This window comes from Thunnus thynnus, chromosome 18, assembly GCF_963924715.1.
Source record: "Thunnus thynnus chromosome 18, fThuThy2.1, whole genome shotgun sequence".
Taxonomy (NCBI): domain Eukaryota; kingdom Metazoa; phylum Chordata; class Actinopteri; order Scombriformes; family Scombridae; genus Thunnus; species Thunnus thynnus.
In genome coordinates this window covers 21016345-21040965 of record NC_089534.1, presented here as the reverse complement: position 1 = coordinate 21040965, position 24621 = coordinate 21016345, and the positions used below count along the sequence as shown (strand labels likewise).

The 24621-nt window shown below is 39.7% G+C and overlaps 2 protein-coding genes across 3 annotated transcripts; one reads left to right on the top strand and one right to left on the bottom strand.

Annotated features, from left to right (window-relative positions):
• Positions 1 to 21: 21 nt before the first annotated feature.
• On the top strand, positions 22 to 7937 carry eif2s1b (eukaryotic translation initiation factor 2, subunit 1 alpha b). The gene is made up of 8 exons (XM_067572960.1): positions 22 to 189; positions 3050 to 3292; positions 4001 to 4080; positions 4421 to 4572; positions 4684 to 4790; positions 4896 to 4993; positions 5689 to 5832; positions 7264 to 7937. The coding sequence occupies exons 2-8, from the start codon at positions 3052 to 3054 to the stop codon at positions 7387 to 7389; spliced, it is 948 nt and encodes a 315-aa protein (XP_067429061.1). The 5' UTR covers positions 22 to 189; positions 3050 to 3051; the 3' UTR covers positions 7390 to 7937.
• Positions 7938 to 9063: 1126 nt separating this feature from the next.
• On the bottom strand, positions 9064 to 24503 carry rbm25b (RNA binding motif protein 25b). Of its 2 annotated transcripts, none has more exons than XM_067572948.1 (17): positions 24483 to 24503; positions 22076 to 22176; positions 21325 to 21542; positions 20869 to 20926; positions 20399 to 20559; positions 20021 to 20206; positions 19822 to 19905; positions 16805 to 17118; positions 15986 to 16103; positions 15492 to 15581; positions 15087 to 15160; positions 14576 to 14726; positions 13948 to 14359; positions 12354 to 12649; positions 12006 to 12104; positions 11856 to 11903; positions 9064 to 11365 (listed from the first exon to the last, which is right to left on the bottom strand). In XM_067572948.1, the coding sequence occupies exons 2-17, from the start codon at positions 22152 to 22154 to the stop codon at positions 11273 to 11275; spliced, it is 2481 nt and encodes an 826-aa protein (XP_067429049.1). In that variant the 5' UTR covers positions 22155 to 22176; positions 24483 to 24503; the 3' UTR covers positions 9064 to 11272. The 2 variants fall into 2 exon arrangements, with proteins under 2 accessions (XP_067429049.1, XP_067429047.1); XM_067572946.1 differs by lacking the exon at positions 24483 to 24503 and adding an exon at positions 22671 to 22821.
• Between the last annotated feature and the right edge of the window lie 118 nt (positions 24504 to 24621).

The window sequence follows — 24621 nt, the reverse complement described above, 5'->3', positions numbered from 1 at the left end:
GTGACAGGGACTGACCGCGCTCTGCACATGCGCGTATAGTGACGTTCTTTTTCCGGGTCGAAAAATTAGCAGCTAGCGGGGCCCGAGTTCTTCACTTCACAAAAACACCCCAAAGAAAACATAAACGGACATTTAAGCACATCCAGCGCAGAACATCTAAGTGTACTGTTGTGTAACCATATGACACAGGTGAGTTTTTTTTATACATAAAGGGGATGTTTTACCCGGGAGCTGTTAGCTAGCTAGCATGATTAGCAGTGCATGTGCCGCATGTGAGCTGGGAGCCGGGTTATTAGCTGGGGAAGCTAACGGTATCAAAGTCACCGTTTTATCCCTAAATTAAACCCCTTTCTTATTGTATTCATTGTGGTATTTGTTATTATGCTCTAATTATTTTAAAGGGTTCATCTTTCATCTGTGTTTACGTCAGTTTTTGCTCGTAGTTTAAATACCTTTTCATTTGTCTACATTGCATCATCCCATTCACTGCTAAAAAAATGCGAAATAAAGCTGCAAGTTCGCTTAATACAACATAATTTCCCTGCTGTTATTGTTGCATCAATTTCCTGGCTGAGTTAAATTAGTTGACTCCTTTTTTTATAGTATTAAACAGACCAGAAACTCCATTGACAATCTGCTATTTAAATATTTTAAGTTAATAGTTGAAGCAGTTTTTTTTTTAACATTTTGTCCACCCCATTTATATCAGTGAGGTTAGGCTACATATTGGTGACATCTCTCAATAACTAAATATAATAAAGGACAGGTTCACAGTTTTTCAAGTCTGTCTTAAAACAACAGTCAACCCAAATGAACACTGAAAGAGGTTTTTCTTGTCAAAATTATTCCTCCTGTTCATACTGACCATTAAGAGATAAGGTGCTTTCAATGTAAGTGATGAGGGACAAAATCTACAGTCCTCCTCCTGTGCAAAAATGAGGAAACACAAAGAGGGAATCTGATGCTAAAAAAGACTGTAAATGTGGCAGATATCCACTTGATATGACTAACTCAGACTGCTGAAGCCTCATATAAGCTTCAGATAAACTTTTAAATGCAGTCTGAGTTAGTGAGATAAAGGGGATATCTTCCACAGTTAGTCTTTTTGGTAAAACATTCCCTCTTTGTGTCTTGATGGACACTTGTTTTCCTGTTAAGCTTCAGTGGAAGGATCGTAACAAAGAGGGAAATCGACACTAAAAAGACATTAATTTTTAAAATATTGACTTTATTGATTAAGTTGGAGGGCTGCAGCCTCATATAAGCATCAAATAAACTTTTTAATACATTCTTGCACAGAAGGAGGGCGGTGGATTTTGTCCCCCATCACTCGCATTGAAAGCACCTTATCTCTTAGTGGCCAATATGAACAGGAGGAGTAATTACAGAAAAAAAACGTCAACATGTGTTTGTGCACCTGACTGTTGTTTATGGACATACTTTAAAAAAAATTGTGAACCCTCTGTTTCACCAGGTAATCAGTTCAGATAAACTTGTAAATGCATTTTTGTACAAAATGACTGAGTGGACACACTGTGGATTTTGTTCCCCGTCACTTACGTTGAACGCACATTTGAAGGGGATCTTTTAATAGCCAGTGTTGTTGTATTAGACTGTATTAGTTTTAGATAAGTGAGCCTAATAGACTGATAGCTGAGTGTATGCAGGAAGGCATTTAATGATGATGTGATTAAGTGACATTTAACATATACTTGGTGACAAAGTCTGGAGAGTTTTTGTTTAATGTCTAGAACTGCAGCAGTTAATCAATTAGTTGATTGAAAAAATGAAACGGCAACTATTTTAATAATTGATTCATTGTTTTCATGCAAAAATGCCAGAAATTTGATGTTTCTGTTTTTATAATACAATCATTTGCTGCTTTTCATGGTCTTACATTAAAGTAAATGAATATGAGTAATGAAATGTTTTTGATGTTTTGGACTGAAAAGACATTTGACGATATCATCTCATGTTCTAGCATATTGTGATGGGAATTCTTCACTGATTTCTGATGATTTATAGATGAAGCCATTAATCGAGAAAAATAATCACCAGATTAATCAACAACAACAATAAACATTATTTGCAGCCCTAAACATGTCCCATCCAAACAAGGTTTATTTTAGTTCAGGGCTCAATGGCCATGAAAAGGTGCCTGTATCTCAGTAAAATCACCATGGCTGCTGTCATTGTGTCCCAGCAGTTCGTTCATTGTTCTGTCTATGGAGCAGGTCCAGGATTTTCCTCTGGATTCAGCGGTTTACAATCTTTTTGGCTGTTAAATAATTTAAATGAATGTCTACTTGTGACCCCTCATCACAGGTTTTACTGTGGATATGAATTGTTAGCAGTTAAACCGATTTTTTTTTTCCCTCTCAGATTGTTTTTAATTGGAAGGATTTTATACACCATTAAGTTATTAAAGTGTAAAATATTGAATTGTTTTTATGATTGAGCTTTTTTCTGTCTTTAATCGTCGTGTAACCCCTCAGGTATATATTGGAATACTGTGTGAGTGGAGATGTTATAATCAAATTCACAAATTAAAGATGATAAGATGATCTGTACAGTATTGAAGCTGCAGAAAAAAAAGTGATGAAATCTATTTAAGTATCGCAAGTGTTGATTTGCACGAGACAGATTAAAAATAAAGAGTGGTCAAAACTGATGCAGCAGAGATATTCTGACTTTTTGTCCTTGAAGTTGAGGTCGAGCTCCAAAAATGCTGGATCCTACACTTCCCATAATGCATCTAGATAGTGTCTTTTTGTCAGACCCTCCCTGTGTTGTAAACATCTTTCAAACTTCATGCCCTCAGTTTGTAACGCAGGCTTTCCTTTATGATTATTGTAATTTTCAAGTCCTTTACAAGGTGTAACTCTTGATGACATCACCAGTGTGTTATCTCGGACTTTATAAAGCCCCAGAGCCACAGAAGAAATTATACTTAACTGTTTTCATAGACTAAGAACTCCATATGTTGAGTAAACTGATCATTGTGCATGAAATCTACTTCAGGTATCTTACTCTGTCTCTAACCTCACAGCGATGCCGGGTCTCAGCTGTCGATTTTACCAGCACCGGTTCCCAGAGGTGGAGGATGTTGTGATGGTGAACGTGAGGTCCATCGCCGAGATGGGCGCCTACGTCAGCCTCCTGGAGTACAACAACATCGAGGGCATGATCCTCCTGAGCGAGCTGTCGCGTCGACGTATCCGCTCCATCAACAAGCTCATCCGCATAGGCCGCAACGAGTGCGTGGTGGTCATCCGAGTAGACAAAGAGAAAGGTGGGCGCAGGCAGACGTGAACTAACCGCTAGCGATGAAGACCAGTGGGTTAAAGGAAGTTGGCCCGTATGTGTAGTTGTACACTGGACAGGAAACTCACTTTTTTGGCTGCCAGTGCCAAAGTGCTGGTGGTGTAGACATTATGTACCAGCCAACGCAAAAAGTTGAACTTCCATGAATGTAATGACAAAATGAACTGGAATAGAGGAGGCATCTTTCATGATAGCAGGCAAAATTCTTCTTTTTACCATTTGAGGTTATCAACCACAAGATAGACACTTGTTCTGATTAGTATGAGAACATAATATTGTTTAGGGCCGCATCATCATGATCAGTTTATCAATAATTTACTCTACAATGTCTTAAAGCTGCTTAGTCTGACCAATTGCAAAACAATGTGTAAATATTTTTTTTTGTAATAATGGATAAATTGAGAGAAGCAATTGTTGAAGCCTAATTTAACAACTGTTGAGAGTTTTTATCTGATGAATGACTAAACCGATCGACCATCAAAGCAGGAATTGATTATCTGTGTATTGAATAGTCGGTTTATCATCTCAGCCCTAATCTCGTCAGAAACTACTCGCACATCATTTTGAACCCGTCTGCAATGTCTCCTCGACTAGATTTCAGTCAGATTCTGTCCTGTGAGAACGACTCTTTCCATAAAACGCTGTAATTGTATCGTGTTTCCCGCTTTCTCTCCAGGATACATTGATTTATCAAAAAGAAGAGTTTCACCGGAGGAGGCCATCAAGTGTGAAGATAAATTCACCAAATCTAAAACTGTAAGTCAAAGTGGGCCTACATGTTTTTATAGTTTTCTCATAATGTAAATACAGTTGATGTTAAACAGCTCACCACCTGTCATTGATTAAACTACATGTCTGGCTTATTAGACACTACAGTCCTCCTTTTGCTGCAGCAGCCTTTTACCATGTTTGTGACACCGAGCTGCGTCTCTCTCAGCTTTTCTATTTGACTGACTCAACAAGCACAAAAACAAAGCGCCCGTTCCACACTAATGATGCTATATCTCTTTCATGTGTAGACTTCTGTAGTTTCTTTGTGAATCTGAGCTTTACATCATCGTTTGCACCGTGCTGATTGGTGTTGTCGTGCCCGCAGGTGTACAGCATCCTGCGACACGTGGCAGAGGTGCTGGAATACAGTAAAGACGAGCAGCTAGAGAGCTTGTACCAGCGCACCGCCTGGGTCTTTGATGAGAAATACAAGCGGCCAGGATACGGAGCTTATGATGTCTTCAAACAGGCTGTATCGTAAGTGCCTCTTTCAAGTAGCATGTGTCAGAGTGAGACCCCAAAGAACTTAGGCAACAAACGTTTTTGTTTGAAGAGATGAGACGGTGACGAACACCTCCTCTCCCGCAGAGATCCCTCCATTCTGGATGGTCTGGACTTAACAGAGGAAGAGAGGAGCGTGCTGATTGATAACATCAACAGGCGACTCACTCCACAGGCTGTCAAGATCAGAGCAGGTGAGCATTTGCTGTGATTGTTAGCAGTATTTATTCTAATTATTCATGGTAATACATCAGTTGGACTACATACATACAATCATCCTCTTCCCATCCCACCCGCAGACATTGAAGTGGCGTGCTACGGGTATGAGGGGATCGATGCAGTGAAGGAGGCTCTGAGGGCCGGACTCAGCTGCTCCACAGAGGCCATGCCCATCAAGGTAACATTATCACTCCAGTCACACGCAGTCACATGATGGTACACTGACGCCGAGTGTTCAAATGACTCCGATCATGACCTGAAAGAACCTCTTGCACTCATTTTTTAACATGCCGTTTAGATGATAGGTGATTTTATTTTAAATTTAAGTCCAACTTCCTGCTTTTGTTGTGTCTGTCTTGGGTTAAGAGCTGCTAATGTAAATCTTGAAGGTATCTGCAGGTCTTGACCTTTTTAAAATGCATTGATTCCTCAAAAAAGGCCTTAAAAGGTATTTTAAAAGTTATAAATTTTATATTAATATATCTTGAATTTTTTTTTCTTACCTACTATAAACAGTAGCAGTAATTCAAAAGTTTTTTTGAATGTGTTTATGGGCTGTCAGGAGATGCTCTACATCTATAAGCTACAAATGAGACTGGTGCCACGGTGGATGGTGCTGTAGGAAGTTGTTTAATCCTGTTTTGTGGAGTTTGAGTCGGTACCATCAGTCTGTAACAAACAATCACTACTGCTAAATACAGAACAGTAGTTAAGAGGCTCATCAGCTCACAATCGATGTGTATGAAAGTGTCAATCGTAGCAAAAACTTTAATTAATTCTGTTATTATTGGTTAGTCCACACATCAATAGAGTTAAACACAGCTGGGAAGTATTGACAATAATGTGATATAAATGTCAATAAATTCTTGGCAGATCAACCTGATCGCTCCTCCACGCTACGTGATGACAACGACCACTCTGGAGCGCACAGAGGGTCTGTCTGTCCTCAACCAGGCCATGGCTGCTATCAAGGAGAAGATCGAGGAGAAGAGAGGCGTCTTCAACATCCAGATGGAGGTGAGCGACTTTGCAGCCATGTAAAAGTGAAAACCTCATTTATACTCGTTTGTGAGTTCCTCCATTAATCGATTAGATTGGTCTGAAAAATGCCAGAAAACAGTGAAACATGTCGATCACTTTCCCAAGGCCCAAGGTGACGTCCTCAAATGTCTTGTTTTGTCTCGACCAACAGTCCACAACCCGAATATATTCAGTTTACTGTCATAGAGGACAAAAGAAACCAGAAAATATTCATATTTGAGAAGTTGGAATCAGAGAATTTGGACTTAATTTATTTTATAAATGACTCCAAACAATTAATCAGATATTAAAATAGTTGGCAATTTATTTAATAGTTGGCAATGAATTGATTAATGGTGCAAATATACAACCAAAACGAGTCATATAACAAAAGTGTAAAACCAACAACCTTCTACCAAACATAAATAAAACAAAAACACAAGACAAATGACAGATGAAAAACAGGAGCATTCATTATATAAAACACCGTCCAACAGAATCTTAGTGTTCTAGTGTCAAAAACATTTCTAACTTCAGGGAGTCCTGAAGTTTATTCTACCTATGAAGAGCAGAGTAGGTGAATTAGGGCTAAGCGATTTGGACAAAATCAAATATCACAATATTTTTGACCAAATATCCCAATATCACTATTGTGACAATATTGTAGTATGACTAATGGTGCTTTCACAAAATATTTATACAATGAGATTTTTTAGTCTGGTAAGTTCAGAAAATGATATGATTTTACTGTAATGCAGCCTTTAAAACCAGGAAAAGACAACACTTATGTCATATCACGATATCCAAAATCTAAGACAATATCTGGCCTCATATCATGATATCGATATAATATTGATATATTTCCCAGCCTTGAGGTGAATGCAGTTTTTTCCCATCATTGCATTCATATACATCTAAGGTAATGCATTCTTGGCAATGGGTACAGTGTCCCATATTTCTAAGTCTTAAAAGTGATGATAAATAAGATGGTAGTTTATTTAGCATGGCTTTATAAATTAAATAAAGACAGTGTTGTTCCGTTCAAGTGGTAAGTGATGTCCACCCCACTTTCTCATAGAGGATACAATGATGGGTCCTAAAACTGTCACCTGTAATAAATCAAAGAGAACTGTGATACAGCATCAAGGAGATTGAGCGTATGATATGTAACATCCTTTTCTCAAAGGATTAAAACTTATTTTCTCATAATGTTTGCACCTTTCCTGTAAAATTAACCTTTTCTCATTAAAATGTGACTTTTCTGGTAATAATTTAAATAAAACTTTCCCCAGAAGTGGTCCTAATAGTTTACAGTGGTCATTGTTTACAGCAGTGACTGATGAATTTCACCCTTTCATCGTGCTAGATTTTATAACTGATGTAAATAATAACAAAACAAATAATTAACCCATAAACTGTCCCCTTCAGCCTAAGGTGGTGACAGACACGGATGAGACAGAGCTCGCCCGGCAGCTGGAGAGGTTAGAGCGGGAGAACGCCGAGGTGGACGGAGACGACGACGCCGAGGAGATGGAGGCCAAAGCAGAGGACTAAGTCAGTCCTCGGCAGGGGGAAGAAGGCTGGTGGGGGAAAAAACGTCACAGGAGAAAACGTGGACAGACCCGGCCACAGTCACTCAGTCCAACAGATGTTAACTTTCACATTGCAAACATTAACTGACGTTAATAGTTCATTGGCAAACGTCCCGGTTTGTCTCAGAAGACAGTCAAACAAAAAGCTGTCTTCTTGTCCACACATGGGCACAAGGAGGATTAAATTACAAATTACACATCAATATAGTTTCTATTTTTAAGTACACCAATTTGAATACATAACGCTAAAACAACAAAAGCTGTTTACAAGCAGTGGCCTTCACTTACCTCTTGCTTAAGAGCCCAGTGTCTTCAGTATCCATGGCACTTCATCTCTGGCTGGTCACTGGATGTGATTGATTAGAGGGGAAACGTGCGTAGGCTCGTCTGTTTTAAACACCAGTCAGTGGTGACTTTATGTGCTGTTTCTCTTCCAGTTTAAGGGTTTTTACTGGCAAGATCTGCGCTTGTTCAGCTCACATAGCATCAATAAAGTTCTGGAAGTTTTGATCTCAATGTGTCTTTGTCAGCTGCTATTAAACTAACCTTTTAACTTTAACACTGGTTTTCCTGTCAGTCAGCCCATTACAAAACCTACAGCAAAAAATAGACTTTTTAAACAGTTTAAAAGCTTTTTAATCGTGGTCTTTATGAAACAACTTGTGGAATTAGTGAGAGCTGATTACCTGGTGAAAGAGAGTCGTCACACTTAAAGGATAGGTGTACAATTTTTCCTATTTAAGTATGTCCTTAAACAATAGTCAGGTGCACAAACAAACATTGTTTTTTTTTTTTGTAATCATACTGGCCATTAAGAGATAAGGTGCTTTCATTGTGAGTGATGGGGAGCAAAGTCCACATCCCTCCTTCTGTGCAGAAATGCATTTAAAAGTTTATTTGACACTAATATGAAGCTGCAGTTGTCCAAATTAATCAAATCAATATTTTTAAAGGTTAGTCTTTTTAGTGCCAAATTCCCTCTTTTCCTTCCACTGTAGCTGAACAAGAAAACAAGTGTCCATCAAGACATAGAGGGAATGTTTTTTACTAAAGAGAATAACTGGAAGATATTAACTCTATTTGACTAACTCACACTGAATTTAAAAGTTTATCTGAAGCTCATATGAGGCTTCAGCAGTCTGAGTTAGTCATATCAAGTGGATATCTGCCACATTTACAGTCTTTTTAGCATCAAATTCCCTCTTAAAGCTGTGGTGGAAGTATAGTTACAAAAAGAGGGCCGTTGGCACTAAAAAGACTAACGTTGAAAGATATCTACATGATTTGACTCATTTGGACAACTGAAGCTTCATATTAGCTTCAGATAAACTTGTGAGTACATTTTTGCACAGAAAGAGGACTGTGGATTTTGTCTTCCCATCACTTACATTGTATGTGCATTATGAAAGGATCTTCTAATGGTCAGTATGAACAGGAGCAATGATTACAGCAAGAAAAACATCTTTCAATGTTGATTTGGGCTCCTGACTGTTGTTTTAAGGCACATTTTAAAAACTGTGAACCCATCCTTTAAGTTTTTTGTAAGCCGACATGAACTGAAGTCAAACCAGATTATGACTGCAATTAAATGAATAACAATGAATTGTGAGGAAATCAAATACTGGTTCACAAAGACTTATAAAAATCAATTTTATTCAAATGTTTCACCATTACAAAACAAATGGAGAGCATCTTCACAACTGCAAATCATTTTTTTCCTGTTCTTAGCTCATTTTCCTCTATAGTGGTTATGACGTGTGTGCTTTTTATAGCTGCAGGGATGTCGCCACCCGAGATATTCTGTGGGTCTTGTCAGTAGACACATTTCAAATGACCACAAGGTGCTTTTTGAGATGGTCTGAGGACGAGAACATGCCAACATGTTTATCAGGAATGTGATAAGAAAAAAATCAAGAGAATCTGTTCACTTGACAGAAATAAATCGGAGTATATAAATAAACCCTGAATAAGTAACTGTAAAAATATCACATCCTTGTTGTAGTTATGCATACTCTAAAATCTGTGTCCAATTAACCCACATTCAACTGCAAGCCAGAGTTCACACCTTAAAGGGTAATTCCAGTATTTTTCACCTTGGACTCTATTTTCCCATCATTTAGGGTCTAAGTGACTAATGGGGGCCAAAATTTTTGGAATCGGTCCAGTATTGAGTGAGATCACTTCAGCCGGCAGCTGTGAAACAGGCTACAATGTAATTCTTGGGGGCAAATGTGCCCGTCAAAGTGCGTCCACTAAAAGTGCTAGTGTTTGCCACTGACAGCTCAGATTGTTATTTTAAGTGTCCGACAATGGAAGTAAACACAGAAACTAGCCGCCTGTAGCTACGTTATGGCTGACTGTATAGGGAATTACATCGGGTTGCTGGTTAACCGAACCACCCACATATTCATCAGCACGTGCCGGTTTGTTTACATGTCTGAGGCTGACGTTCACTGCAGTTGGACTGTAAGAAAACTTAAAAAACTAAGTGCAATGACAGATTATCCTGTTGATTATTATAAGGACGATCGTGAGTCATTTCACTTTGACTGGCCAACTGTATTTATTTGAGCCGGAGTTCACAGATAAAACAAATAAAAGGGGAAAAACAAAGAATGGAGGCAGAAGGCAATGGGAGCGTCGGGAAAGACAACGTACAGTCACTGCCCTCCTGATGAGTGAAGAGAAAAACTTTGTCTGCAGTCAGACCTGTTGCTGCCAGACTCAGATAACCTACAAGTGTCTGCGGATGAGAGGAATCCCAGCTGTGTAAATACTACAAATGGATTTACAGCATTTATCAACATTGTCATCCTAGAGACTGTTTTATCTCCGCAAAAGCAAGAAAAGAGCGAGGCCGGCTGGATCAAACGCTCAGCTCCACACGGTAAGAAAAATGTGATTTCAACACATAACTGTGTGAAGAATTACAGTATGTAAATCTCTATCATCCAGCGGTAATCCATGGAAACTGCACAGTGTGAATCTGGTTATTTTATCTTTGCATTTTGGAAACTTGCAGACATGAACCATTTTATTTCATCTAATAAGTTACTACTTCTCCAGCATGAACAGACGCTGAGCTATCACAGCCTCAGACGTAAACAAGCCGACGTGCAAACTGCCCTTGATGTAGTTCCCTATACAATCAGCCGTAATGCTGCTACAGGCGGCTAATTCCTGTTAACTTTGGTTGTCAGACACTTATAACAATCTGAGCCTGTCAGTGGCAAACACTAGCACTTTTAGTGGACATACTTTGACGGCCGCAATTGCCCCCAAGGATCACATTGCAGCCCATTTTCACAGCTGCCGGCTGAAGTGATCTCGCTCAATACTGGTCCAACACCAAAAATGTTTGTCCTCGTTAGTCATTTGGACACAAAATGATTGGAAAATAAGAGTCCAGGTTCAAAAATATCAGAATTACTCTTTAAAGACTTCAAAGAAATATTCATGAAACTAGTAAACCGACTTCACACAAAAAAATGTGTTTGCATGTACACAAGTAAAAGTAGAGGACAAAAAGACCGTATCTTGTAACACAACAATGGTCCTGGGTGTCTGTCAGCAGTGTCCCCTCAGAATTATTTCATCATAGTCAAATAACGACGTGCTGTATATACACAAAAGCACACAGACACAGTCAGCACCTGCAACAGAGAGGGGGAGGTGAATGTGGCCTGAGTATGTTGAGAAAACTGAAATGACCTGAACGACTGGTGAAAATGGAAAAATGAGCAGTTACAAGTTGTTTTGTTTTGGGTGACATAATTGCGCTACACTATTGTACACGATATGAAAAAAAAAAAAACTGTTGATCTTCATTTTAGTGGTTGTTTTGCTTATTTCACCAGTCCAATCTTCTTGGCCTCAGTTTCATAAATGAGCAACCTCCACATCTTCACTATAAAGACTTCAGCTTCTTCATCGAGAACCTGAGCAGGAGACAAAAAGGAAAGTTTCATGAGTTAAACACCAGGAAGATATTTGAGGAGAGAAACAAAATGTTCAAATGTCTGGACTCCCTGCAACTGCAGACTTCCTGGGTGCATTCCTAGAAGTCTTAAGTGCTTAAGGCTGTCCAAATCCACAATTCATCAAGTTCACCAGGGACTTAACCAGGCGTCGTTTGGAAGATAACTCAGTAATACAGATGTGACCATGTAAAATAAAGGAATATATAATAGAAGAGGACAGGGAAAAGTGTAGGCTAGGGTTTATATTTGAAGATTTTTGTCATTTTGATGTTTAAATTTATTGATGGAGGTTGGACATTGTAATCTCTCACATCCTACTAACGCAGTAAAATAGAGAACATCAATCTCAGAATAACATGTCTTCTGTCAACATAAATTAGCATAACGTTGAATTGTCAGCATGAAAAGAAAATATCAAGATGGCTTATTCATCCATTATATTACTCACCATAGCAACATCATCCAATATACCCTGTGGTGTACCGTGAGCCATCACCTGGGAACACAAACACAAAAGCATGAGTATAAATTCATGTTTTCAAATTCATAAATTCATGTTTTACTGTGAGCGAATGTATGGACATGACGTGATCAATACCTTGGAGCAGACAAAGTCCACTAACGTTGGCTCTTCTTCTCCAATGTACTCAATGATCTTTTTATTGATCCAGGGCCGAACACGTCGTTCCATTAACGTCTGCAGGACAAGAGATGCAAGTTTTGTTTTTAGCAGTGAATCACACTACCGTTTCTCAAGAACATCAAGACAGAAGTGAATTAATCACTACTGTCTTCTTCTGTAAGGAATAGTGTAAAGCTTGTGAATAAACTTTTCTATCAAACCATGTCGCCCTGCAACTACTCCCAAAGGCCAATTTTGGAAAAGACAATGTCAGCTTAAAAAAGGACAGACATTCAATTAAACATTTTTTCCTCCTCTCCTCACCGTGTCCACCATAGACCAGTCCAGTGGGTAGGAGAACAGATCAGGCTTCGCTGTGGGAATCTTCTCTATCAGGCTCTTGATGTGTTTGCGTTTCTCCTCGCTGTTGGCTCCCTTCATGCCGGCGAGCCCGGCCCCGTCTACCCCCGGGCTCTTGTCGTCGTCGTAATCCAGGGGCACCAGCTTCCTCTTGCGCGGCTGTTCGTCAGCCTCCTCGTCATCAAACTTATCGAAGACGCTGTCCACAGGAAGCTTCTTCCTCTTGCCTGCGTTGGGTTGACTGGGGCTACCTGTGGCACCTGGAGAGGACAGGGAAGTTAACTCTGATTTATGGGGCTTGAATCACTCTGCCTGTACTTCATCTAACGTGATTGAATCCAACCACAACTGTCCTGATTCCTCTTTTCCATATGTGAATGTCAATTTTAATGAAAGAAAACTATCATGGGAGTAAACTGCCCTTGAATCCTTAAATTAATGATTCACCCTCAGATACAGTTAAAATCTCATGAGTCTTTAATACGTAACATGTTCCAGGAGCTTTGTGATTATCATTATTTAATTTTCATGTGCTCTTTCACTTTCACTCCTCTTCAATTAGTGATTTCCTATATTATCCAGACTAAACTTCAATATCCTTTGAGAATGAGGCTCTTTGTGCTCCAAACATACAGGTGGAGGCAGCAACTGTAACAAAAGATGCCTTGTGGCTTCTTCCCAGTACATTTCCAGTATGTGTGGAAGGAGAAGAGAACTATGGTGTGTGTGTGGTGGGTGGTTGTTAAATGGCAAAAACCTATTTAAGAGGATGTTGTATTACACAAGCTGACAACAGATATGCAAAACAGCAAGCTGTGCATTCTGGTCCATGTAGGCTTCTGTCAGTGGAGGAATCTGTGTGTTTGCATCTTGTGGATTTCTCCCTCGTAGGACTGTCACATTTTTGAAATATACATTATTGATCTGTAATGATCTGACCACATTCAAGATTTACAATATAGAAGTGCAACAAGCTGTGGTTTGTATTCCAGTTGGGGGAGTTAGTATAATACACTCTGATCTATTGTCGGACCAGTAAACTAGACTATTGCTGCTCTTTGTTAGTGAAAAATGAAGGAAACTAGTGAGATGTGCTGAATGAAAATCATGACAAACCATCTGAGAAGTAATGTAAGGAAGCATTTTGAATTCTACATGATGGAAAAAATCATAGGAGACAGTTTGTTGCCTTTAAAAACACAATTGTCCGCAGTAACATCACTGAAACATCTTTAGACTGCTTGTTGTCAAGTGAGGCAGCGGACGCAGTGAAACATAGTTTAGAATTAGGCTACATGGGTTGAATTAATTCTAGTTATCACTTGTTCAAACTTGATTTGAAGTGTGACAGCCCAAGTGTATCATTGCTGAAGATTAGAAAAAAAAACGGCAGCTCACAGATGACTGACAGTTATCATCATCATATCACTGCTGGAAGACTCGACCTTAAACTCTCCTCATCAGCAAACTCCTCACATGAATAATACATTTAAAAGAATGATTACAGGAGTTTTATGGTTCTTGGCTACTTGAGGACACGCTTCTCTCTCTGACCCACCCAGTTTGAGGCTGAGGCCGATCTTGGGCCGATGCTCCTCCTGTGGCAGCGCTTCAGGCGGCGAGTTCTCGTGGGGGATGATGATGCCGCATGGCGACTCGTCTCCGGGAGTGTCGGGGGACACGTTGCCGCTGGCCGACGACACCGACGGCGCTGCTGTGATGGGCCGCATTGTGGGCTTGAGGCATGGTTTTGCGTCTGGGTTATCGTCGTCGTTGTCGTAATCTTCTTCCTCGCCCTCTTCCACCTCGTCGTCAGAGGGGGCGTGGCGGGGGCGGGATTCCGCTCTGTCCTGGTCCCCTCGCCGGTCCCGGTGGTCTCGTGAACTCCGGTGGTGCGCCCGTTCCTCCTCGGGTTCTGGCTCTTGGATGATGGGAGGCTGTCTCAGACGCTCCGCCTCTTCCTCCTCCATCTGGACCAATAAGAGGCAGATATGCAGAAGATTAGCACGCAGTCACAATGATACACAGACAATAAGGTCAATAGACAATGAAATCTGGACACCACTGATGCAGAGAGAATGAGATGCTAAAGTGACCTTCACAAAGACAACACACAGTGTGCTCACACATTACAAACAGATACTGGCAAACACACACACACCACATATTCTTCTAGGCAAACGTACCCTGCGTAGCTCTGCGTCTGGGTCTGGATGTCCCTCGTCTAACAGCCTCTGTCTGATCTCCTCCAGCTCCTCCTTCTCTCTCTTCCTGTCACGCTCGTCCGCCTCCATCTCCTTCTCTCGGTCTCTGAGACGCTTCTGCAGCGCACTGCCCCTAGAGGTCACATCAGAAATAACAGCCTTCAGAACAATGGCCTTAGCTGCAGTATTGCATCTGCTGTTACAAGTCAGATCTGGGTCACACAGCATCTGCTGCTGCGTTTTGCTTCGTTTTTTTACACAATCAGGTGCCGCATGGTCGAGATGTATCACACAGAACAATGAAATGAGTGGCTAAAAAGGAGAAGATTTCATATGTTCACTGAAAATGTACAACTTCTCTGATGCTGAATTTATTAGATATAAACATCTGTAAATTCAAGCTGTTAAAATGTTCAAGCTGTTTATTTCTCACTGACAATCTACTTGGCTTTATTAATGTCAGCGCTGTAGCATATTTATTTGTGCTGCTTACCTGTAGTATTTGGGGTCATCTCTGTCATCATCATAGTCTTCAAGAAACTCTTTCAGCCGTTTGCCCTCTTTTACCTGAAGACACAGTAATTCAATTCTTCAGGATGAAACATCTGTTTCTGCTCACAAATTACTGTCTAAATCTGTTCATATGAATACATAAATGCCACATGAAAGTCTCCTTCATGACATCACCATAACAGGAACATTTATTGGTGAAGTATCCCTCGAGGACAATTTAATTCAAGTTGAAACTTGCAGCATAAATACACTCTGTAGTGGAATCACTGAGTTCGGTGGTTTTAAAAAAGGTAAACCTAAGTATACTCAATAATATGAACTTCAACTGTTCAAAGTCAAGTAGATCATCTCTATAAACACGAGTGGTCCATCAATATCCTCTCACCATTTCTCGTCGGCGCTCATCTTCCCTCTCAGCCTCTTTGGCATAATCCCGTGCTTTCTTCCTCTCCCTGAGCTCCCAGTTTTTTAGGCGCTGTAATCGAAATAGTTTAAGGTCAGAGACTGTATCTCATGACACCAAGAGAAGACAGTTAAATACACATGATGATATTTCTATAGAAATGAATAAAAAAAAAAAGACCCAGGAAAGTGATACTTGAAGATTTCAAGGTTGTCTATTCTGAACAAACTCCAACCACTGCTGAAGGCCACAAGATGTCAGTCTTGTGTAAAAATTAATCCCTGATTCAATGTATTTCTCTCTGCTACCCTCCTCTTTTTGAGGTTTACATTTACATTTTTAACCCAATAAATGTTATTCTCAACATTTAGAAATTTAGAATCTGGAAAACTGATCCTTCAAACACTGAACCTGAGACAGTGCAATTACACAGCAGTCTCTAACCCTGCAGGTAACCTTCCTGGTGTCTTTCCTACCTCCTGATAGGCTGCTTCTTTGTCTCTGAGTTTCCTCTCTAGCTTCCTGCGTTCATACGCCTCCTCTTCGTCCTCTTGGTCTCGTTTCTTTTCTCTGTCACGATCTCGACTCATCTCCCTGCAAAAAAGGGGTGGGAATACATTACATATGTTAATCTGATTTGTAACAAATATACAATACATGCTAAGTTTTAAGTCATGCTCACAAAACATAGTGAGAGATTGTTAAGATTGTCAATCAAGTCTGGTGTTTGTTAACCTGACAAGCCAGATGGTTTGTTACACAGAACCATCTGATAAGTCGTCCTTGGAAACTGTTTGGAAAAGGGCAGGGACTTTCAAAAAATTCTTGGCAGGTGATTGGATGAATCACCGTCTTATCTTGCAAGGCAGCTGGATTCACAAGATCACGAGAATCTTCATTGGACGCTGATTGGTCTGAACCACTGGTGGTTCAGACACAAGCACATAACTTGAAGCCTGATAAGATGGATAGGTCTGTATTTCTCTGTACCTCTGCAAGGTAAGGTCTGTACATGCTCACATATTCCTGAGAGAAAGTTCAATCAGGCAAAATAAATGAAAACCTCTTTGTGGGTGTGTTGAGGCTTTAATCACCAGAGAGAGTTAAGTTGGTTCTTGATTCTGCATCAGGTTTTGATTTATTTACAACCTTAAAGAAAGCCACTGATTGAAGTTCTTTCCTTTTAAAATCAATGTGTGGTAACATGAAACTGTTTATCTCACAGCTCTACTGTGTTGTTTTTTGTTGTTTTCTTTTAAACCTGTGACATCATATTCCCCCCCAACTCCCCTCACCTGGATCGGCTGCGCTCAGCGCTCCTGTCGCGGCTTCTGTCCCTATCCCAGTCTCTGTCTCGATCTCTCTCTCTGGTCCTGCGGTCACGGTCGCGGTCGCGGTCACGGTCACGATCGCGGTCGCGATCGCGGTCTTTGTCTCGGTCTCTCTCCCGCTCTCGCTCCCTTTCCCTCTCCCGTTCCCTCTCACGCTCCTTCTCTCTCTCGCGGTCCCGCCGCTCTCTTTCCCGCTCTCGCTCTTTTTCCCGCTCCCTCCTTTCCCGCTCAAACTCCAGCCGCTCTTTCTCCCGCTTGTCCTTCTCCTCTTCCAGTTTCTGCAGAGCAAAACACAGACAGGTTCAGCCGATGCCACACGTGGTCGAGGAGCAAAGTGAGTCTTTGCAGTCAATTTGCTACTGTGCACAGATCAAGTGGTTTCCAGATTTTTGAGGATAGACTGCGAGTTTTCATAAAGTAACATGCCTTTTGCTAGTCAATGCAAAGCTTGTAAGAGACGCTAAAATCCTAAAACTCAAACTGGGAAGACCTGGAACGATCAAAAGGCTCTCCCTCACAGAGAGACAGCTTCATCATTGATCTGTTTTTTGAAGTCACACTTGCAGTATAAGCTACAGTTTAGCGAGAAAGTAACTGGAAACCACTTTAATGGTCAAAAAGATCTGTGGAGCATGTTCAACTTGAGGCATTCATAACGAGAAAAAGGCGCTGCAAAAGACAATGCTTTTTCTCTCCTTAAGAGTCCTCCTCTCAGTACAAGGAAAACAAAAACAGAAAACAGGCGTCAGTCTTTTGTTGAACTAGTTGTTTGTGACTTACAGGTGTTGAACTATGGACTCAGCCCTTCGCTGCCCCTACAAGCCTTTTAAGTTAGGCCTGGGAGGAAAGCAGGTCACACGGTATACAAGGGAAAAACGTTATGGGATTCTGTCTTGCTTAAGCATCATCATAATCATTATCATCATCATCAAAAAACAACCTTTACTTCAATGAGTATAATGGCATTCGGTAAAGTGCTAAAACAAGAAATGAACATAATGAACATCAGTTACATTTCTGCACAGATAAATGAAATTGTAGAAGCGGTCTTACCCCTGCAGAAGTCTTCAGCAGTTCTTCACGACTCATTACTCAGACACACGCACCACAACTCTGCCTTTATGGGCATTACACACAAGGCTTTGAGTGCAATTTGGCAACATTTATAGTTAAACAGCATCTGACTAAGAATGAGAGCACTGAATACAGTGAAATAAAACACAGCTCAATCCTATTTAGAAGCCCTTGTGCTCTTACACAGAGCAATGAAAGCTAATTTAAAACTGTCAAATTTACTCTAATGAATGTAAATCACGTTAAACTTGTGTACAATTTCTACACAATCATATGCTGCTACGAGCCGTCAGCTGATCTTCAGCCTGAAACAAAGGCTACGACCTACAAGCCTTGGGTGTAATGCGACTCAAGAAGGAAACTTGTGACATGAGAAAGAAGAGGTGTTAGAAATTCTGCCTATGGTTAATTATTATTACTTGTTACTTCGGTGCCTTGAATGAAGAACCATTTTGTTTTATTGATTTCATGTCAGATGTAAAATTTAGCTTTTTTTTTTTAAATTTATGTTTATTTCACTTACCTCTGTACAATATCTGCCAGGGCTTGTTAAACAAATACCGACTGCACTGATCTGAGCAGAACATTATCTGTTCCTATTTCTCTCAAATAGACCAAATTTTTATTCATTTTCTGTTGTAGTTTTGTGTTTGGTTGGATTTTTTTACAGCATTTATTCTAGTAGAATTGTTGTTATAATAGTAATTCTTCAAAAAAACCCAAAACAGACTTGGAAAAGGAAAAAAACACTGGCGTTGCACTTCTAAATTTTTTTTGTTGTAAAAAAATAAATAACGTACACTTCTTTTCTTTCTAGTTTTTGGATAAGTCTTTGAACTGGTTGCAGGGCTTGATTTTGACAATTTCCCCGCTGTGTGCTGGAGAAGATAAGTTTCATTGTGTGTGGTCTTTAAATATATGTATAGACTCACTAAACTATCTTATTAAAAGGGGGAAAAATGAGGCAGAGAGAGTTTGAGAGCAAGAGATGAGAAAAGAGAACTCACAACAAGACATACAGAGAGCACGTACCTTGTCAGTCTTCAGATCAGTGTGCTGCTGTGGAGTGGGCGCCCCCCCGCATTAGCATAATAAAGGCTACAGCCAAAATTACTGCAGTGGTTATTGACAATAGTCTCTGTGCTTCAACATGAACACCATTAAGACAGACCATCATTTACGGAGGACTCGCACAGGTTCACTGACTCTCCAGCTTTTCCGGCCACCATCAGTAACGTCACAAATTCGGGATGGTAATGATGGGAAGGACGTTTGTAGTGTCGAATGGTTGGCTAGATAAAGATCATCGTAAGCCCGGCCCAACGTGCACCGAAGTGCAGTGCAGTTGCCCCTATGCAAGTCCTCAAGAGGGGGGCGCCCAGTATATGTATAAAGTAAATGAAGGCTGATACTTACATCCTATCCTCGCAACTTTTTCCAAAGCTCTGAGATTCATCTTGCTTTAGTCACCATATGATCACTATCATAATGGTGGGGTTTAATGAATAGATTAGCTTTTAAGTAACTTTACATTGTCTCCATGCATTTTTGTGTGATGAATGAAGAATGGATCTATAATGGTCACACCTAGATAGTTTCACTACAGTGGTCACAGGTGTCAAATCAGGCCTGAGAAAGGTGACAAAAATATTAGCTGTCTGCCTGTTTGTGGTGTTTGAACATTGAACATGAAACATTTCATATAATATGGGACGAATTAAGATGTTTGGTGGTGTGAATTTTAAGGACTGCCAATTTGTAGCTCAGTATGCATGTTATTGAGATCAAGAAAAGCTTGGTAAATGTGTCAACTACCGCTAAATGTGCAAGCTATAGGAGTGAACTATGTGAGCAGCTGCTGTCCAAAACCTGTAATGTCAATAAGGAGATCAAAGAAGCCACTTTACCTTGTGAGTGTCACGAAATTTACTAATCTCTCTGGAAATCAGGTCTCTCTTGTCTTCTTCTATATCAATAGTGTTTATGTCATCCTATGAAAAAAAGGAAGGAAAAGTCAATCCTCAGGTTGTAAATACCACTTTCATATTGAAGTTCCAAGAAGAAGACGGTGCAAGGTGGAGAAGAATTGATAAAAGGTTGGTATACCTCTTCTTTTTTATCCTTTTTTCTCTTTCGCCGCTGGGAATCCTCATCTTGTGAAGGCGCGTTGAGCTCTGCAGCATATTCCCGCATTAAACCATCAATAGCACCTTTGATGATCTGATCCTTCTTCTTAGTATCCTCGTCGAGAACGTCTTCCTCGTCATCTCCTCCATCTTCAGCCTTCCCTTTCTGTAAACACAGAAAAGAAAATCTAAACTTAGCCATCAGTTTATCTAATCACTGCAATAAAAAAAAAAAAAATTATTTGAATTTCTTAACAAATCTGAGAGCTGGACCTGGTGTTTGATCTATTCCCCAAGCAACAAATACAGGCACACTTATCAAACTCATAAATAGTAATTCCTGAAAACAGATTCATACCCCATTTGCTGTCCTCTTCTTAGCTTTCCACTCGTCGAGTTGTGCTTTTGTCTTGGCATCCACCTTCACCAGCAGATTCTTGTCTCCAATCTGCAGTTCATGAAGCAGCCGCAGGGCTCGCAATGTGGACTCTGGCTCTTTGTACTCACAAAACCCAAAAGCTGTCAACAGACAAACATGGTAATAAATATAAAATGCAAGTTTATAAATAGCCCTGTATAAATAAATACTTCTTTATTTCCTCTATTCACTTACTAGAAAACCTATTTGCCCCTGTAAAGCTTAGCAGAGGCAAGGCATGCAGCTTGAGGGGCAGTAAAGGTGACAGTTGACAGTCACTAAATTAACGATTAGTTAATTGTAAACTATGTCTGGCTTTTCTTCTGTGGTAAAAATACAGTAATTTCTGTCAACAGCTGTTCTGTCAAACAGCTGATCAGCCCTGGTAATCATAGATGGATTTGATTTACCTTGAAGCTTGCCAGAGGCTCCCTGGACTCTCTTCCAGCTCAGGACAATTCCACATTTCTGCATCAAGAGCAAAATGGAAAAGAGTTCAGGTCAAGTGGTAATGGATTTAATAAAATGCCACAGTGCAGAATTCACACAGTTTCAACAGGTTAGCTTCATTTTAGTCATCAAATTCCATGACTTACAAACAATTTATGGCATCACTGTATACAATTAGGATAACTGTTATTTGCGTTATATTGCTAACAAGATCCATAAACATCTATTAGAAATCAAATGTGAGGGTGGTGGATTTGACTGCTTGAAAAAGGATTGTAGAATCAACTCTAATTTCAGAGACATCCAACACCATTTCCATATCCAGAAAGCATAATCTTGAAAAAACATTCTCCAAAACTAAGTGATTTGTAGATCATATTTATATTATCATTGTAGAATCTTCCTCTGTCTCTTACCGCCAACAGCTGTCTAATCAGCATGTCTGAAGCTTTCTCTGATATGTTCCCCACAAACACTGTGGTGGTGGGGCCACTGTTGTCATCGTTGTCTTTGGCTCGCACAGCAACAATGTCCTTCCTGGGGACTGCAGGCTTACTGAGCACTGGCAGAGAAGACACCATTACGGTAGGGGTGGGTGTCATGATGCCCATGTGAACTGGGATCATTGGAGTTCCTGCAACAGCCAAAGGAAATGTACATCAGCTAGAGCAAAGCAGTCTGCCATTAAACTTTGCTTGAAAATAGATGGTTAACATGTATAGATTATTTGTTTGTTGTTGTTGTTTGTTTTTTCTCTTATCTTTGTTTTTTGGTGAAATATTGGATCATTTGAACATTTATTGAAATGAAACCATGTGAGAAGTTTAGAGGGAAAAATCACTATTTGGTGGAGCTGTTAACAACTCATAGACATCTGAAATGTGACCCCAACTACACAATACAAATAAGACGTCAAAAGCCAAAAAGGTTGGAAACAACTGGTTTCATCTTTAACAATGTGTTGTATTTTAAAAGCTTGTTATATTATCCATTGTGTCAAATCTTCATCTGAAGATACAATAATTCTCTCTGAAATGTAGTGAAGTGGAAGTATAAAGTAGCATCAGATGGCAATACTCAAGTACTTAGTTACTTTCCACCACTGCTGTTAGTGAAGCAATATGTTCAACACTAAAATAATTAAAGCATATGTGTGTGTGTGCTTACCTGTGGGGAAGCCAGCAAACTGAGGGGGCATCCCAGGAGGGGGCAACAGCGGCCGGTTTAAGTGAGGGGGGAATGACATCCTGGGTCTAAGTCTGACCGACCTGGTGGAGGAACAGAAACACACATTAGCTGTCTTTTTTTTCATGATGTGATAAACTCACACTTTACTGAAGTGGTTCGTATAGTATAACTTTGATATGAGACTGGAACAAACGCAAGTATTGGCCACCTTTCTTTAAAGGACACTTGAAAACATCGCCATGATATCGATTTGTGACTTTTGCTAACCAGCTGTAATGCTAATTTAAGTTAGCTTAGCTTATTGTGGTAACGTTCACTGACTTATTGTCATAAAGTTGGTGTACTATTACTTTGTTGTACCGTATTACATGAGGTTGTCGCTAAATAACTTCACACCGATTACCGTTACCAAAGAAAACTACTATCTGGCTGGTTAGCTAAAGCTAGCATTAACCGCGCTACCGTACCCGGCACAGCTAAATTAAGCTAAGCTAATACTAGCTACAGCTGGAACTCGCTTTAGCGTACTAAATACGAGTTCAGAATAAATGGTTATGTATTCGTGTATACATACCCTGAATCAAATTAATAAAAACAGCTACCAGAAGATTATTAATAAGGAAAATCGGTCTAACGCTCCGAATGTTGGATTAGCACGCTGGCTAGTCACGTCACGGGCCTTCAAAAACAGTGACGCAAGCGCTTTACGTACCACATTATAGGAGCGCTTGTTTTATGTGTCGGGTACACAAAACAAGTGCGGAGCTAGAAAATATGTTAGAGCAACTACTACTGCTTCAGTATTATTGATAGTAATATGTCACTACTTCTAACAATAAAAAACATAAATTATGATAATAATAATAATAATAATAGAAATAATAAATTCGTATTGTAGTATGCTTTTAATACATGATTCAAAAGAGTTCCTCCAAAAACGGTTTCAAGATTAAGTTTCGGTTTTACTTTAGAACCTTTAGAAGCAGACGCCAGGAACAATCAGTTATTAAAGGACAGGTTCACAATTTTTCAAGTCTGTCTTAAAACAGTCAGGTGCCCATATGAACACTGAAAGAGATTTTCCTTGCTGTAATCATTCCTCTTGTTCATACTGGTTATTAAAAGATCCCCTTCAAATGTGTTTTCAGTGTAAGTGATGGAGGATAAATTCTCAAAATAGTTGATTTTCTTCCGATCAGCTAATAGATTAGTCGACTAACCACCGCAGTCCTAGACATGTTAAACAAAAACTCTCTGGACTTTTTCAATAAGTCACTGTCAGTAGGATTAAATGTCACTTAATCACATCATCATTAAATGCCTTCCAGCATACACTCAGCTTTCAGTTTATTAGGCTCACTTATCTAAAACTAATACAGTCTAATACAACACAAATCCCATCTTAATGAAGGTAACAATGTTCAGTTTCTGATGATTCATATTTATGATAATTTTAGGAAGTTTTAACTTGTGGTGTTGTTAAAGAACAGGTTCACAATATTTCAAACATGTCTTAGAACAACAGGCAGGTGTTCATATGAACAATGAAACAGGTTTTCCTCACTGTAATCATACCTCCTGTTCATACTGGCAATTAAAAGATCTCCTTCAAATGTGCCAAAATCCACAGTGTGTCCACACAGTCATTTTGTGCAAAAATGCATTTAAAAGTTTATCTGAAGCTTATATGAGGCTTCAGCAGTCTGAGTTAGTCATATCAAGTGGATATCTGCCACATTTACAGTCTTTTTAGCATCAAATTCCCTCTTTGTGTTTCCCTGTTGAGCTGTGGTGGAAGTATAGTTACAAAAAGAGGGACGTTGGAACTAAATTGACTGTAATGTTGAGAGATATCTACTTGATTTGACTCATTTAAACTTTGTAATCAATTTTGCACAGAAGGAGACTTGTGGATTTTGTCCCCCATCGCTTACATTGTGCGTGCATTCGGAAGAGATCTTCTAATGGTCAGTATGAACAGGAAGAATGATTACAGCAAGAAAAAACTATTTCAATGTTCATTTGGGCTCCTGACTGTTGTTGAAAAATGTGAACCTGTCCTTTAACACCATTTTGGTAAATAGAGTCAGCCCCCACACATTTACTCTGTGTGGAGGCCCCAGGGCCACCAGTAACCTCCTGTACTTTCAAATGCAAATGTTCTGTAACTGTTTTATTACCCCTGATAATGGAGATCCTTATATATATGTGAGGCATTTTATGTAGGTATAATCAGCCCACATTGCGCTATTAAGTATTTATTATAATATAATATAATATAATATAATATAATATAATATAATATAATATAATATAATATAATATAATATAATATAATATAATATAATATAATATAATATAAGTATGAATTTAAGAGGTTGGTTACCATGGTGATTTTGTTGTAGTAGCTCGCTGTGACAGCAGCTGTGCCGCGAGGTCTGCATCTGACACGGGTGTGACGTCACTTTAGGCGGGTTTTTTTTCACAGAAAGTGCTAGAAGAAACGAAGCGCACCCTCCTAGTTT

What these genes read in the sequence shown, in the direction of transcription:
- eif2s1b (XM_067572960.1), top strand. Translation starts at nt 3,052, where the DNA reads ATGCCGGGTCTCAGCTGTCGATTTTACCAGCACCGGTTCCCAGAGGTG. An exon ending in CCGAGTAGACAAAGAGAAAG is followed by an intron (nt 3,293 to 4,000) that starts GTGGGCGCAGGC and finishes CTTTCTCTCCAG; the next exon opens with GATACATTGATTTATCAAAA. An exon ending in AATTCACCAAATCTAAAACT is followed by an intron (nt 4,081 to 4,420) that starts GTAAGTCAAAGT and finishes TCGTGCCCGCAG; the next exon opens with GTGTACAGCATCCTGCGACA.
- rbm25b (XM_067572948.1), bottom strand. Translation starts at nt 22,154, where the DNA reads ATGTCATTCCCCCCTCACTTAAACCGGCCGCTGTTGCCCCCTCCTGGG. An exon ending in GCTGAGCGCAGCCGATCCAG is followed by an intron (nt 16,104 to 16,804) that starts GTGAGGGGAGTT and finishes CCTTTTTTGCAG; the next exon opens with GGAGATGAGTCGAGATCGTG. An exon ending in TGGACTTTGTCTGCTCCAAG is followed by an intron (nt 11,904 to 12,005) that starts GTATTGATCACG and finishes TTGTGTTCCCAG; the next exon opens with GTGATGGCTCACGGTACACC.